The sequence below is a fragment of the Urocampus carinirostris genome, chromosome 14, assembly GCF_059441175.1.
Source record: "Urocampus carinirostris isolate Australia breed hairy pipefish chromosome 14, RoL_Ucar_1.0, whole genome shotgun sequence".
Classification (NCBI taxonomy): domain Eukaryota; kingdom Metazoa; phylum Chordata; class Actinopteri; order Syngnathiformes; family Syngnathidae; genus Urocampus; species Urocampus carinirostris.
In genome coordinates, this window is record NC_142362.1 from 12,483,180 (window position 1) to 12,500,301 (window position 17,122).

The following is a 17,122-nucleotide window of genomic DNA, read 5'->3' on the forward strand; positions in this document are numbered from 1 at the left end:
ATTCAATAAATACATTGCAAACTTTAACATTATATAAAAAAAATATATAAATATTTGTATTATAACTCAGAACAAACGGCAATCAAGACAAACCAAAAAGGTAGCACTGAAACCAAAATACAGCTACAGTATTATATCGCATTTTCAACTGGAAAAACATTTTTGGTTGCAGCTTTTTGCCCTCTGCAAGGTAATTGGCAAATGGATTTCATTTATGTAGTGCTTTTCAAATGACCGAAGACCTCCCAAAGTGCTTAAGGGTAAGCGTTTTCACGTGTTCATGTAAAATTGTGATGTTGCCACAGTAGCAGACCACTTAACCACAAAAGTTACACCTGGCATTGTCATTTTCTATAGTTCACACTGCAATGTGCTTCCCTTGTATGGTTTAGCTTCTGGGAGTTGTGGCGCATAGATTTAGATGCAGCAACAGGCCAAGTAGGAAGAGGTGCTTAAGGTTTGCCGTCAAGCATAAAAAAAGAGTGGCGGAGGGCGCTGGGTGAGAGAGAGAATGGCTGGTCTATCTACACAGAGAAGCTTGGAGGAAATTGGTGGAGGAGCGAAGTTTCGATCCCAGGACAATAGTATCCAAGTACTTGCTTAGTATCAATAATATCAATATGTCTATTGGTCCACCCACTACTATGACATAGACGACATCGCCCGTTTTTTGGTAAACAGAATTTAGATGTCACCTTCAGTGTGGCTACAGTGTACACATGTTTGCCACTCACAGCTACTCATTAGCACCATCAACGTTGTGAAATATCACTTTAATAAAGAGAAGCAGTCAGCTGAATTAGTTCCCCTAGGCTTGCCTAACAATAGGGCATGACCTAAAACCCGGCACGCTTGTCCAACTTTTGTATTTGTCTCCGTCGGGAGGGCGCGTGCAAGAGGAGATGTGACAACATTTTGGCTGAAATATGTCTGCCGGACAGCGACACCCTACTCGAGTGTTTGTGCTATTGGCTAGGACAACGATACAAAAAAACAGAATCGATTGCATGTGACAGTGATGAGCAAGGGCAAAAAAGTTAAGTTGTGAAGTGTATCCTGCACTTATACGGACACACGCTCACAAATTGGTCATGTGGCATGTTTCTTGGTTTCAGTAGAACAGCTTTTTTCCATCTTCGCAACATTGCTAAAATTCGGCCTATGCTGTCTCTGTCGGATGCAGAGATTATAATTCATGCGTTTCTTACTTCCTGTCTCGATTACTGTCATGCACTACTCTCCGGTCTCCCAAAGTCCAAATTCAAGAGCCTTCAGCTGGTACAAAATGCTGCAGCGAGGCTTTTAACTAAGACAAGAAAGTTTGATCACATTACCCCAATTTTAGCTAACCTGCATTGACTCCCTGCCTAAGATGTGATTTTAAGGTTCTCTTGGTAGTATACAAAATCATGCATGGACTTGCTCCCTCATATCTTTCAGATTTAATTTCCCCCTAGGTTCCAGTCCGGAGCCTTCGGTCTGAAAATGCTGGTCCACTAGAATAGAATAGAATAGAATAGAATAGAATAGAATAGAATAGAATAGAATAGAATAGAATAGAATATACCTTTATTATCATTGTTACAAAATGGGTTAACATATTGTGACAATGAAATTGGGCATGACACTCCAGTTTCAAACATTCACAGTGAGGTAAAAAAAAAAAACAAGAAGATAAAGGAACAGAGAAGATAAGGTTATAAAACAAGGAGGATAATGTTATAGTTATAATTTACACAAAATTTACCCAAGAAATGTCGGCATATAGGATATTACATACAGTTTGGTATAGTTTGGACTAGTGATCCCAAGAGCCAAGAAGAGATCCGCAGGTTCGAGAGCGTTCTCAATTCGGGCCCCGATGCTGTGGAATACTCTTCCCCCTGAGATTAGATCTGCAACCTCAGTGGAAATGTTTAAATCCAAGCTTAAAACACACTTCTATTCTATAGCATATGAATAACCTATATTTTATGTTGACAATATCAGGGGATGATGTCATAATAGTCTGTAGTTTGCAATAGTCTTTGATATATGCAGCCCTTTGAGACTCTTTGTGATTAAGGGCTATACAAATAAACATGACTTGACTTGACTTGAAACGTGCATGTGCTTGCGCATGCGAGTGTGTCGTTTTCAGGTCAGACATCATTGTCCTCGGTTCAATAATGCTGTCACAAGGCCATGAATTATGAAAGCCTCTGAAAGTGAAAAACCACGGCTTATAGAAAAGAGACAGTTTTATTGTGTTTTTTGGCATGAGTGTGTGTTTGCATTAAGTCATGTCAGACACACTTTAAACAAAAAGACACGGAGTACCTCAACGTTACACCACAACAAGGCCTACGGTGCTGGGATAAGGATATTTTGTATTTCACAATTAGTAGAATAAGTAGAATTAAAACAGTATTAGCAAGAGCTAAAGACCATTTAAGGATGTTAGATTTTGTCTGGGTGGCACGGCATCTGAGTGGTTAGCGCGCCCACGGCACAGTTCTAAGGTCATGGGTTCAAATCTAGCTACCAGCCTTCCTGTGCTGAGTTTGCATGTTCTCCCCGTACTTGCATAGGGTTTCCTTCGGGCACTCTGGTTTCTTCCCAAGTTCCAAAAAACATTCATGTCAGGTTAATTGCCCGGTCCAAATGGTCCTTAGGTGTGAATGAGCGAGTGAGTTGTCTGTCTCTTTGTGCCCTGCAACTGGCTGGCAACAAGCTTAGAGTGTCCCCTGCCCGCTGCTTGTAAATAGCTGGGATGGACTTGAGCACCCCCGTGACACTACTGAGGATAAGCGGTGCAGATAATGGGAGGATGGAGGGATTTTGGTCTAAATTTAGTTTGGTGTGTTTTAGACGTGATTGAGTCCTAAAATAGACGTTGATCATCCATACGACCATTCGAGTCACGAAAAACGATAGACACACACACAAAAAAATCTGGATATCGGAAAATACCTGGACATTGCTGTAAGTTAGATTTTGGAACATGTGCACCTTTTTCCGAGTACAGGACATTACTGTAGTGCTTCTTTCCGCCGTGTATAGCTGTGAGAGGTCACGCAGATTCCACCCCGAAGAAGAAATCCGCTTCCTCTTCCTAGTTCGTGCGTAAACATTCAATACTGTATCTCCAGCGCGCTAAGAACTAATATCTCGTGCATCCAACATGGTTGCTGTAAAGTGTAAAGAGGTGAGCCGTTTCTTTTGAAATGAAAGTGGAACATGAAAGCTTGATGTGGTTGAGAAAATAGTTGGATGGCTTTTTTTCGGCCACTTTCTGCCCCGGAGGAGGAAATCGCGTTACTCTTGAAGCTCATCTTCCAAACGTAAGTTAAACTTAACTTTATTTATCTTTATATAGCATATTATTTTATGAAATGTTTATTTTTTTAGTACAAAACAATACAGGTTACTTATACAAGCCTTAAACATACTTATATAAACCTTGATTATACATTCCATACTAAATATAACACTGAAGCAACTTACGAACTAATTCGGCAGTAGCTCAGGAGGTAGAGCGCTCGTCTTGGGATCAAGGGATCCCAGTTTGAATCCCGGCTCGTCCGTGTTACATGTCGAAGTGTCCTTGGGTAAGACACTGAACCCCTAATACCCCCAATAAGCAGGTTAGCGTCTTACATGGCTGCAATACAAGGCCGCTATTGGGAAATGTGGAGCACATTGTAAAGGGCTTTGGGAAGTCATTGACTCGAAAAGCGCTATATAAATGCAGATCATTTCATTCAACTTACGATCGTCCGTAAGTAAGTAGGGCAGCGTCTGTACCCTTTCTTTCTCCTATGTTGTGTTTTTGTTCTTTCTCAAATATGCAAAATGTCTCCATTTCCTATGCCACACACAATTGGAGAGTGCTCTTGCATTCTTTTGCAATGTTATGGTGTAATTAAGAAATGGAAGTCCCTGCTGAAGGTCCAGGTGGACTCGTATTGGACTCTTGCGTAAACAACGCTTGAAATCAGCACATGTTGCCTGGAGTGTTGTGCGCTGAAAACTGGAATAAAAATGTACTAAATTAAGATCATACTGAGCCGAAAGCTTTGATGAGTGTGACGACACGCTCACTCAAATATAAAGTGTTGCCTGAAATGGCCCAAAGTTGCTATCTTAAAGTGGCATCTTGTAGCTGGAGGGTTTGAGGGGGTGCGTGACTTCCGGAACAGATTTAGCGTGTCCCCAAAGAGTGTTGTACTCTCACACTTTACCTCAAGTGAATGCAGACAGGTGACTGCATCCTCCAGCAAAATACACACTGTTCCTTACACGGCCTCAAGTGAGCCTAGTGTGACATAATACCCAGGAGACGTCTTGTACTTGGGATACATGCATGTGGGATAAATAACCACGGAGAGGTATACCGATTACACCAGACGGTTTTCCATTTAATAATACATTCACAAGTTCCTCTTAGTGTTGTTCCCTGAATAAAAAAAACAGGCAAGATGGCTTAAAATGCATCAGAGGTCGCTCGCTTGAGCTGACCTCAAGCCATCTGAGTTATTTCAGGATTGTATGTTTTCACTTCAGGGAGAATGAAGGAGTCTAGACTCGAAGCTCACCAACACTACGCAAACCAAGTATATCTGAAAGCAGTGCTGGTCATGAGATGAAGACGTAATCAGAGGAGAGAGAAAAAGTTATGCAGCTTCATTCTATCCGCAGTGAAGGAAAATACATGGACCCAGCTCAAAATCATTAACGAAAGTGGAACAAAAGCAGGATTTGTAGGCCTTCTCTGTAGCCTCAGGCATTGGAAAATAGGAATGGCTTTTTAATAGAATAGAATAGAATAGAATAGAATATACCTTTATTGTCATTGTTACAAAATGGGTTAACATATTGTGACAACGAAATTGGGCATGACACTCCAGTTTTACACATTGACAGTGAGGTAAAAAAGCCAAGACGATAAAGAAACAGAGAAGATAAGGTTATAAAACAAGGAGGATAAGGTTATAGTTACAATTTACACAATATTTACACAAGAAATGTCGGCATGTAGGATGTTACATACAGTTTGGTATCGTAATACAGTTGGTATCGTAAAGGTTTGTGCATTATGCATTTGGTGAAAAAATAGTCATCATAGTGCAAAAAAAATGGTCAACATTGTGCAAGGTGAGCAGTAAACATAGTGCAGTCAACATGCGCAAGAAACATGGACATGAGTACCATTTTACGTTCGTATGAGGTAGTGTTTTTGCAAGAGTTTTTCAGTTTTTTGTGCTGTGTCTGTTTAGGGTGGTAATGGCTCTGGGGAAGAAACTGTCTCTGAGTCTGTTTGTTTTTGTTTTGTGTGACCTGTAGCGCTTGCCGGAAGGCAGCAGGTCGAAGAGGCTTGAAATAAATGCATTCACTTGATGCCATCCATCCATTCATCCATCCATTTTCTTCCGCTTATCCGCGGGCATCAGTCACGGCAAGAAAGCCCAAACCTCCCTATCCCAAGCCACTTCATCCAACTCATCTAGTGGGATCCCGGCTTCCCAGGCCAGCCTAGAGACATAGTCTTTCCAGCGTGACCTGGGTCGTTTCCGGTTCCTCCAGCCGGAGGGACATCCCCGGAACACCTCACGGGGAAGCAAGCGTTCAGGAGGCGCAAAAAACAAAACAAAGCAAGAATGTAGACTACAGAGAATCAAAAACGCACTATTTTACTGGTCATGTTGTGTAAAACAAATACTGAGGACTATTTGAAAAAAATTCTTGTTAACATAATAGTAAATATAATTTTGCTTTTTATTTGGAGCAATATTGTTTTTCTAATGAGTGAAGTTTTTTTTATTATCTGGTTTATTTTTACGGTTGAGTAAATGCAGTTTTAAACTTGAACCAACTCACCAGGCTATACAAACTCATGTGGGGGCTTTGGGAAAAAATACAATCCTGCCTTAATCATCATGCTCGTTTAAAAAGAATAAAAAAAGTTTTTAACAGTGCTTGGGCAATGAGAGTAGACTAATCAACTCAAACTACTTGGCTGGGGCTTCTCAAGCTGAGAGTGTATCCTTAACAGCCCTCTAGTGGTCAGGCTTTATATTTATTAAGAAAAGTATAACTTTGGATCGAAGTGAACAAGAGATTTATTTTTACATAGTCATTTATGGCAGGCCAGATTAAATTATTAAACAGGCCCACGGACTGATTGTTTGGTGTGGCGGGATACCTGTATGTATTATTTTGTTTTGTTTTCTTTTCTACAGTACAGCACAAAGCCTAGAAGTTTTTAGCAAGATGACTTCAACTTTTAAACTTTTTAGAAGGAGAAAATGTCTCTATATCTAATCTGGTTTTAATATGAATGAAGGCTAAGACACGCTAAGGTATTAAAGTAAATTTCAAGAATTCAGATGGGGATTAATTCATATTTGAGACACATGACTCAAGGATATCTCGGGAAAAAGATTACTTGAGCAAAGAAAAAGAATGGAAAAAAAAATATGTTTAATATCCAAGTTAACATGGAACATTGTCTTTGTATATGCATTCAGCCATTAGTGTCAATTTGTCCCATCAGTAAGTCTCTACACAGGTCAAAGTGTCGCCAGCCTCAGAACTTCATCCTCCCTCATTACGGTGACGCTTTGTAAAGCTGCCCGCGTGGATTTGACATCATTCTCATTTCAAGCGCTCGGAGGTCTGATTAATTCATAATTATCGTGAGAAAGGGAAGGACAAAATTTGCAGTGGACTGAATGCAGAGTCGAACTGAAGGCTGATGCTAATCAGTTGAAGCCAACAATGCTGCTGTCTCTTTTCATACCTAAATAGTTGTATTTAATTGCATAGTTGGTGTTTTCATTCTAACAGAGGACATATTGTGGATGTTCTCCTTGGGGCCAAATGTTCCCCCATAAGTCATTTTGTTCACTTTGGCAGTGTGAGTAAATGTCACTTTGTTGACATCATTCTGTCAATAACGTCTCTCCTGGCTCATATTAAATAAAAAACGGTGCACGCTGAGCTGTAAATACATTTTGATTTAATTTAGATCACATTTAGCTTGGTCATAATGGACAGCTTGCATTAGTTAGCATTAGCGGCTTCTAGTAGTTAAGAAATGTTCTGTTCTCTAAAAAAAACATGACTTTAGATTACATGAATAAAATGTGGAGGATTAGGCTAGATGTTCAGAATTGGTTAAGATATTACCCTGTTGCAAGAGCTTCACATTAAAAAAATTACGTTGCAATTGTCCTACGCAGGGCTGGGTAGGGTTACTTTAACTGGATTATTTGCAATTACTTTTGGATTACTCCGATACCAAATATGCTAATAAAAGACAAAGGAAACTTAATATGAATAAATTTATGGCTCACAACACGTGGTAAGCTTTCTCTCCTGGCTTTGATCTCTTTGATCTCCGGCAAAACGAACATAAAATGCGACAGAAACAAAATGAAAATAAATCCAAACAGCTTGCCAACATCATTTTTGCCGTTCCATGTATTCCGTTACTCCCAAAGCCTGCACAAAATTTAGTAATTGTATTCATATTTAGTTTCTTTTGTCTTTTATTAGCATATTTGGTATTGGAGTAATCCAAAAGTAATTGAAAGTAATCCAGTTAAAGTAACCCTACCCAACCCTGGTCCTACGTAATACAAGTGTGCTCAAGTATTTTCTCGCAGTGCAAATTGGCTTCAGATATTTAAACTCGTGTTTTTTGATAGCTACAAAAATTTTGCGTCAGAGGGGACTATGAAATGTGTAGTAGAGCAAGGATTACATATAAATTATGGACATTTAATATGGATCAAATCAAAAAGTCAAGGTAGAGTTTCCCATAACTGAAAAAGTAAGCTACATATTCTTAGTCATAGTAATTTTTACCCAACACTTAAATCAGGCAAAATTTGTTTTAAAATATCTCAAGATCCAAAAATTCATGTGTCTTGGCAAATGCAGGCGCAAGATTAAAAATTGCACATGTAAATCGCAAATACCGTATTTCCGCACTACAAGGCGCACCTAAAAGCCTTTATTTTTTTCAAAAGCTGACCATGCGCCTTATAATACAGTGCGCCTTATATATGGATCAATATTAAGTCGCAAAGTCTTGCAATTATGGCAAGCAGCCGCAGACTAGATTTTATAGGATCCTTTTGATCATTTACAGGCTCGCATTGGCTAAAGGGGCGAAACAAAGCCTGCAATTGGCCGAAAAAGATGAATGTGAATCACACGTTGGGTTGCACTACGGCATAGAGAAAACATTTTCTACTATTCTGTATTAGTAAATATTTTACTCTCCTGGATTTACTACACTCACGGTTGTAAGAAGACCATGGTTATGCATCATTATTGAACGTGATGGCTGCAAGAGAACTTAGGTGAGGTATGCGGCTTTATATTTTCCCGGTATCTTGTTTTAGAACGATCTTGATGTTTCTGTGATGAGTCTATTTTTAAACTAAATTCAATTCAAAATGTTTATTGTCATATGCACAGTTAAGAACCCCGTTTCCCTGCACAATAAAATTCTCACTTTGCTGTCCACACAGTTGCCAGCAAAGAATAAAATGGAAACTAAGAAATGTTTGGCATTTCTTGAATCCCAAGACTTTAACCTTCCGAATGATATTTGGAACGATGCATTTGAGTGATTGGTGACATCGTACAGGCACTGTTTCCGTACATGTCTGAGACACGTATTTGCTTCTTTGCAAGCTTTCGGAATGTTAAGGGGGTAAGAAGTTTGACTGAACTATCCGACTGTTTTGTCGACGTTCCCATTGTAGCGCCTTATAATCCGGTGCGCCTTATAGTGCGGAAAATACGGTATATCTTAAAAGCTCTATAAAAACAGGCCCAAGGTTCTGGAGGTACTGTGGCATCTCCCCAGAATTGCCTGGAAGAAGCAGCTCATCCCATCAGAGTGGGCTGTAGTGCTCTTCATTCCTGAGGAAGAAAACATCAGCAAATTCCGAAACGTCGCCCTGTTCAACATAGAAAGGAAGAACTTCTTCTCAGTTCTAGCCAGAAGGATGACCACCAACCTGCTGGAGAACAGCTACGTTGACATCAATTATTTAAAAACAGGAGTAACAGGTATTCCAGGGTGCGTGGAGCACACCATAATGATCTAGGACCAGATCTAGAGGGCCAAGCGGGAGAAGACTGAGCTACTTGTCATCTGGTTTGATTTTGCAAATCCTACGAGTCTGTCCCCAACCAGCTCATCAACTACGCCGTGGAGTTCTTCTACATGCCGCCTTGCATCAAGAACCAGGTAGTGTCCTACTTTAGCGATCTGCAGATGCACTTTGCCACCATGCACCAATCTTACCATTGATAAATACCACACTGTTGGCATTGCCATCCAGTTGTTCAATGGTCTGAACTAGTTTCTGGCCCATGGTGTGCTTCCACATGCTGGCCCATAAGCCGCTTGCAATACTGTGTCAAATGCCTTCTTAAAATCAACAAAAACACGATAAAGGTTTCTCTGGTATAGTTGAAACTTCTCACATAGGTTGCGCGGATTAAAAATCTGTTTTGTGGTGCTCCTTCCCTCCCCGAAACTACTGTACCTGTTCTCCAGCTAGGATGTTTTCAGCCTGTGGTTTTAGTCTATTCTGTAGAACCTTTAGCATAACTTTACTTGCATGGATGATGACAATGATGGTTATATAGATGGAGCATAGTTGAAGTTTTCCTTTCTTTGGTAGCATAATTACTAGCGATTTTATCCATGCAGAATGTCCTGTTTGCCAGATCTTTCTGCAAATTGTCAAAATGTCTATACTTTGCCTACCAACAAGTTCAAATAGGATGTTGTCGATTCCTGGAGACTTTCCGTTCTTCAGTGATTTAATTGATGCCTCGACCTTTTCTCTGACGATAGGGAAGTTGACACTCTTCCCTGGGTCGGAATTCTTAAGGACCTAACGGTCACCCTGTGCCGGTTGGTTGCAGAGTTTGTAGTAGTATTCCGTCCATCTATTTATGATCTCTTTTTCTATTCCTAAAAAATGTTCTCCAACCCAGACACCGTTGGACAATAACATGTCCAATCAAGAGACTGTTGGTAATTTTAAAAAAAGGTTGGGTTTTTTTATGATTTGTTGCCTGCGGCTAACTACAGCTACGCATTTGTTAGCTGCTGATACTCACCAGGGAAGCAAACACACGTTACTAGCTGTAAAAAACGTTTATCAAACCTAGATTGTGTAAATATTTGTTATAACCCCTACAAACTGTTTCTTGAGCCCAAACCTTCTATTGGACACTAAGTAATTCAAACAGCAGCAAGTTGTAAAAAGAAAAAGGGTTAATTCTGATTCGTTGCAAGCGGCCTACGGCTTACTCCAGTTAGCCCCTTTTTAGCAGCTTTGTTAGCCATTTGTTAGCTGATAGCTAGTTGACAAAAATCATTACCCCCAAAAATAAATTGTTTAAACCAAGAATTTGTGGCAGACAGTAAATAATTCAAACACCAGCCAGTTGTAGATAAAAAGAGTTTATTGTAATAAATTGTGCTTCAACAATACAGAAAGAGTGAGAGGAGACTTAGTTCCTAGTAATACTGAGAGCCATGCCTGTTCATGGAATTATTTATAATTTATTAGAAATTCATTTCTGAATCAGGATGGTTGAAAACTCAACCGCCCCACACACACGAATGCATTCAAAATGATTCATCACTTATGGGCCATCCAGCTCTATGTCACAATGTCTAAGTTGATACCGTTATTAGCGATCCGTTTCTTTTCTTAGAATGCTTGGAAAAAATGAGCCAATTGAATAAAAAAAAGACCTCAACTTTAATCAGGAAATGAAAGAAGGTTTAGAAAGGATTTAGGATTGAAGGAATGAACCATGCTATCTAGTGAGTTTATCTTCTTAGCGTAGAGGGGGAAGGAGTGCAGAAGAGGCTAGTGAATTTATATTTAAAGTTAAAATGCCAAAAGTATTATATAATCAATGCTTAATAACTCGTTAGAAAATCGATGAGCTAACGATATTTATTAAATTCTAGTAAAAGAGAATTCAGTATCATTGTAAAATTTTAAGCCTGAAAAAATAATCCAAACAAAGGCGCCCGTGGTTCCTTTCAGAACATTAAGTATTTATGTAAATCAGTGTCTGAAACTCATGACAAAAAGTTACCGGACACCAGGGCAGACAACTCTGAAAAGTTGCCTGCCCCATTTTTCACAACTTGAAATGCAATAGGACGATTAATCGCAAAAAAAAAAAAAAAAAACGTTGCTGCAAAGTATTAGGATTGATAATCAGAATATATAACAGAACAACACTTTAAAATTGAGTTTATTATAAATCTACTTATAACATCCATTGCATTTATATGACATCGCTGTTTTCCATCTGCCATCAGTATGTACCTGTATTTACTCATCTTCATTCATGCAATGTTTGGTTTGCGTCGTCTGCTACAAGCCACGTGAACTCCTCTTTCCACGATGCTTTTAATGTACGTTTACGTTTTGTAGCGTCATAAACTTTGTCAGCTTCTTTTGAATCTTTCTTATGTGGCTGAGGTTTTCGCTTGATTCTTAACCACTTATCCATTTTTCTTGTGTTCTCTGCGCGTTGTTGTGGAAAATAGACTTGCATTTGTAGAATAGATCTGCATACATTTAGAAAGAAATGTAGAAAGACTTGCTTACAGTTGTGAGAGAATATTGACATCATTTCGGGAAGGTCCTTGGCAGCCTTAAAAGGGCATGGGAACTGCAAGGACTCTCTGAGCAAACTGAGGCGAACAACATGTCCTAATAAGGGTACGACAGCATCTTCCTTGTTGTTTGTTACGTGAGATCTGAGCCACCTCTTGGGTTGTACTCAAATTGAAGCTATAAAAGCGTTGTTATGTCTAAAAGTCTCTGAGTTCTTTGGGATGACGCAATAAAGAGCTCCCCCTCATGGCAGCCTCCGTGTACTTGATTACATCACGTAAGAGAAGACTTAAATGATCATCGAACCTGCATTTTCTCCTACAGTGTCTACTTTGGAAAATGAAAAGCAAATGCATGACCTTATAACGCTCGGGAAAGTCTGGAAGCACAAGTTATTCAATGCAGGCTTCTGATTGGCTGCCGAGTATGCAAATTGCCTAACGGACCGAAATTCCGAAATCTCCAAACCGAACGAAGATTTCGAAATCTGAATAAAGCATAATACAAAAAGTATAATAATAATACAAAAAGTAAAAAGGAATTTTTTTTTTCTTTAAAAAGTTGTTGGCAGAGACGCTGTGTTAGTTGTACGCCCGACGTAAAAGATGCACGCCCCGTCGTCCGGCAGACGTTATTTCAGACACTGATGTAAATGTACTTTCTATCAAACATCACTTCACTGGTCCTATGCAAAGATTGATCACCTTTGTCTCATCAAATACTGAGTGTTTGATCAGTTCAATAAGGAGAGGAATTTTAAAAATGGACTTGATTTGTGAGCGTGTGGTTATAAATATTCAAACGTGTGGGAAAGGATTAGCATGAAGCATTCTTGGATGGGCATCAGCCGGTAATTAGATTTTTATAGGCTTACATTTCCTTTTTTCTAAATCAAATATACGAAGTGGAACGATGTACTCTACACATATAGTTACTACAAACTCAATTATGTAACATAATTACAACAGAATAATTGTATTGAATATTTTTAAGCAATGCAATAATCTAATTTTGATCTACTCATGAAGAGATTTTCATTATTGTTTTTTCCAACAAAGATTTCTTTTTGGGAGACTGTCTGTGATAAAGAGTTATACAAATAAATGTGACTTGAGTTGAATTTGAAGCCCATTATTCTTTAAATCCAAGAACCGCATCATAGATTTTCCCAGTGAGACGGAACTGGACGTTTTTAAACCCGGCGGCAACCAGCAAGGTTCTGTACTGGTCCCCTGTTCTTTCCCGACCTTCCGTCTGCACGAGCATGTTAAGGGAGTAAAGCTGGGCTGTGAGCGGACCAGAGCCGTCCTCATGGAGCAAAGCCTCCACCACTAATACAGCGCCCCCTGTAAGCAGAGTCAAGTATGACAGGTTTGTGAGGTCATGGAATGTGACGGAGCATGAGTTCAACAATTAGTGTGACCATCTACATTTTTAAGGATTGACCTTTTTTTGGTCACTGAGATGTTTATTAAGCTGCCTGATATGAAATAGACACACCGAAGGACCCCTTTCGTGTCAAGATATATATACTTATTTACCGATGAAAAATCAATGGCTTTGTAGTTATTGGAAGTTAAATAGAGAATAACCTTGTAGTGTGATGGCATAGAAAGGCATCCATCAGTGTTTTATCGTTTGTCAGGGAACAGGCATTTTGCATGGGTGGACTGACCTGATATCTGTGATTACTCGGACAAAGAAAAATCTATTTGTTAATTCTTGGTTCATTCAATTTTTAAAATTTCCTGTCACAAACAGATTAATGGACGGTGATAAGAACTATTCCAAAGACTTTGTATAGCATTAAATCGGAGTGACTTTTTCTTAAAATTTTTGCTGCATACTTGTAAAGTCTGAAGGTGTGTCAGCATCGAACCTGCTAATATTTACCAACCTGGTTTGCAGGCACTGCAAACTCTACTGAGCAATTCGACACAACGTTCATCCGTCCAGTCATGGAGGATCCTGGCGAGGATGTAGAGGTCCGCCTCCAGCAAGGGATCTTTGAAGAAGTCCCCTAAATAGAAACAGACGTTTTACATAGAGGTTGCAAATGGGGGATACAGATTTACACTTGTTGGTGCAAAAACATAATACTTTGTGGGGGATTGACCCTAATTATAAATCCAATTTCCAAGAGGAGACATTGTGCTGTGACTTCTGAACCACCAGAGATTATTTAACGTCTGTTTCAAGCAGTAATTAGCAACGTATGTGTGCAGGGCACTGCACATATAGTCCTTGTTTGTTATATTTATTTTATGGTATATGCTCTTCCCCCTCAGATCCGTTCTGCAACCTCAGTGGAAATGTTTAAATCTAAGCTTAAAACACACTTCTACTCCATTGCATATCAATAACCTATACTTTTCTTGGACAATATATCTGTATTATTTGTGATTGCAACATCCTTTGCTGTCTGGTAATCCTGAAAGGGGAATGCCACATGTGCGTTCTCTACTCAAGGTATCTTAATTTTCCTCATGTTGAGGTTTTTGAGTTTTTCCTTGCCCTCTTGTTGGTTCCAGATCAGGGGATGGTGTAATAATAGTCTGAAAAAATAGTCTGTGTAATAACCTGTGAAGCCCTTTGAGACTCTTTGTGATTAAGGGCTATACAAATAAAAATGTCTTGACTTGACTTGACATAAGGGGCCATTAAAAACTATTTCTAATTATCGGTCCGAGGTTCTGCACATTTGGTCATTGAAAGGACAGTGGCGATTATAGTTACAAGTTACTCAAGTTATAATGTCTTTCAAGCAAAAATCTTTCTCGACATATGAGAGAAAATACAAGACACAGGAATCTCTAGACGCTGCCACTATAGGGCCAAAAACTCAAATTCATACATTCAGTGGTACGACATGGGGAAGCAGCGAGTGCTGATACCAAAGACTTAGAAGAGTTTACGCAGCGCAATGCTTCATTAATTTCTGAAGAAGGTTTCATCAGGCAACAAGTGTTAACTTCTCTGGTATTTGGGGGAGAATATGCCATGCAGGGCGTTCGTCAAAGGTGATGAGAGAAGGCGGCCAGGCCACAAGCCCATGAAAATTCATTTAACCTTAGTCTTGTGTGCTAATGTCGGTGGTGACTACAAATTAAAGCCGCTGCTGATGTATCATACAAAAGAACCCATGCACATTCAACAATCATAAAACCAGCAACCGCAAACTTCTCCATGGTCGGTTATCATATTAAACATTTGTTAATATCATCTTATTTTTTACTTATTTCATTATTTTCATATTCAATAGCTATATTAATATGTTTTTAATGTTCAGGTAGATGTTGTCTATGGTTATTTAGGGGTAACTTGGAAGATTTTAGAAAAGCAGAAACAGATCACCGTAAAATTTGGATGAGAGAGAGCACCCAGTACATTTGTAAAGGAAAACAAATTTTGTACATACATAAGCCGCACCTGACTATAAGTAGCGTGTGCCTAAATTAAAACATGAGATATTTACGAAGAAAGACAGTACACAGAAAGAGTTTTCATCATGTACATCACGATCAGTCTGAAAAACGATACCCGAAATCCATAAAGCCGACGTAACTCACTATTACGTCCCCTGGCTGTCTTCAACTTCTGAATGTCCATCAAAATGGCTTTGTTACATCAAGGACAATCCATAGAATCCAACCGTGTAAACTATTTACTCCAAAACACACGATAATGCCAACAGATGAATAGAAATCCGTGTGAAACATTTCTGCATCGTTGGACGTCGCTTCTTGTAATCCATTTATTTCATCACATTATTCCCGTTTACAAATAACCAGATTCGTAAAATTATTCCCAGTATCGTAGTTAGCCCTCTCCTTTTGATTGACACCTTTTCCATGATGAGGGTCTGTTCATGCTAGTTTTATTCATGCACAAAGCGCGAAGTTATATTAAACTTGTGTCTTCCTCGACACATATATTCCACCTTTCTCACTCTTACCCTTACTGCTCGGGCGCCCCTGGAGGCCATTAGAAAAAATGCATAAATTAGCCGCATCATTGCATAAGGCGCATGGTTGAAAGCTTCGGAAAAAGGCGTGGCTCATAGTCCGAATTTTATGGAATATGGTTCGCAGTTATTTCTGATTTTGAAAATAAGTTTTTAGATACAAGCTTAATCCAGGAACTAATTCAGATTCAGATTCAGATCTACTTTATTGTCATTCTAGTACACGTGTATACAGAACGAAATGTCGATACATCTGACCCGCACAGTTTCCTTGAATGTACAGATATAAAAAAAATGTTGTATTGAGTTGGAGTATTAGAGTTCAAAGCGGCGCTGCCACGAGCGGCTGCCTTTTCCAGCAGCTGCCCTATTGTTTTATTGTCTGCTCCTATCTTCGGTGTTTTTTTCTTCCCGTTTTGACAACTACACTATGGATTACTTCTATCCTATGGGACATGGGTTTTAGCGCACAAAAATGTGTGTATTCAAGGAATTTCAACTCCTTGCCCTGAAGAATTCTCATGCCGGCGTGATGAAGGGGCCTATCATGGAAGAAGAGCCGGAGCTAGCGAAGCGGCTAGCGGCGTTATAAGTCTTCGCTACCATTCGTAATCATGGTAAATGCGAACTCACGACCAAATAAGATCATCGAGTGCTGGTGGAAAACATCGAAGCGCACAGGGAGCGCAGTTGCTGTGTTTTGCGGAAACGTGGCTCACGTTTAGCATTCCGGACGCTAACGTGTAGCCACCCGGAGCTATCCGGCTTCAACGCCGCTAAACAGAGACACGAAAGCCGGGGGGAATCGGAGAGGAGGCGGACTTGCTAACACGAGGTGGTGTATCCCTGGATTTTTACAAAGAAAAAATTTCCATCTGCCGCAGGGATGTCGAACTTTTGGACTGGCGTGACGTCATCCATTCCGCTACAAGCATCCCTAGGACATCATGTTAATCTGTTAATAAACAACGGGGTAGACTGCTGGAAGTGTGAATTTCCCTACGGGGATGAATAAAGTATCTATCTATCTATCTATCGAGTACTAATAATATACTAAATAATTATGGCTATGTATAGTATTTTACAGTAGTGCAAAGAGTGCAAGAGGAGCAGCTAACCAGATGTGCAAAATGGGCAGTCAGGTAAACAAGTCAGGTAAACAGTAACAATAACACTGTAGTACGATAGTGCAGAGGAGAACAGATGTGCAAGGAGTGGCTAGCTATAAAGAACTGCCAGTAGTGCAAAAAAGTCAAACAAAACCTAGCAGTTTAGATTTACTATGTGTTTGATTGACCATTTAACAGTCTAATTGATCTGATATGTAGAGGGGGCCCTATACTGTAAAATAATTCAGGAATTATTTTACTGTCCCACACCAAGCCAGAAGGCCGTTTTGGTCTCAAAAACTACCCAGCTCATTTAACACTATTTTTATCTTTTTACATGTGATAAACGCAGAAACATCAATCATTCTGGTAATTAAGTGAAGAAATGA

General features: G+C 39.5%; 1 protein-coding gene across 1 annotated transcript in view; it reads right to left on the bottom strand.

Annotated features, from left to right (window-relative positions):
• Positions 1 to 10,492: 10,492 nt before the first annotated feature.
• The window catches only part of asmt (acetylserotonin O-methyltransferase), a 34,433-nt gene continuing 27,803 nt past the window's right edge, over positions 10,493 to 17,122 (bottom strand). Inside the window, exons 7-8 of the mRNA XM_088352979.1 lie at positions 13,558 to 13,680; positions 10,493 to 13,006 (exon numbers count right to left, since the gene is read on the bottom strand). Coding sequence (XP_088209105.1) covers positions 12,792 to 13,006; positions 13,558 to 13,680 — 338 coding nt within the window. The 3' untranslated portion in view covers positions 10,493 to 12,791. The remainder of the gene's footprint in view (positions 13,007 to 13,557; positions 13,681 to 17,122) is intronic.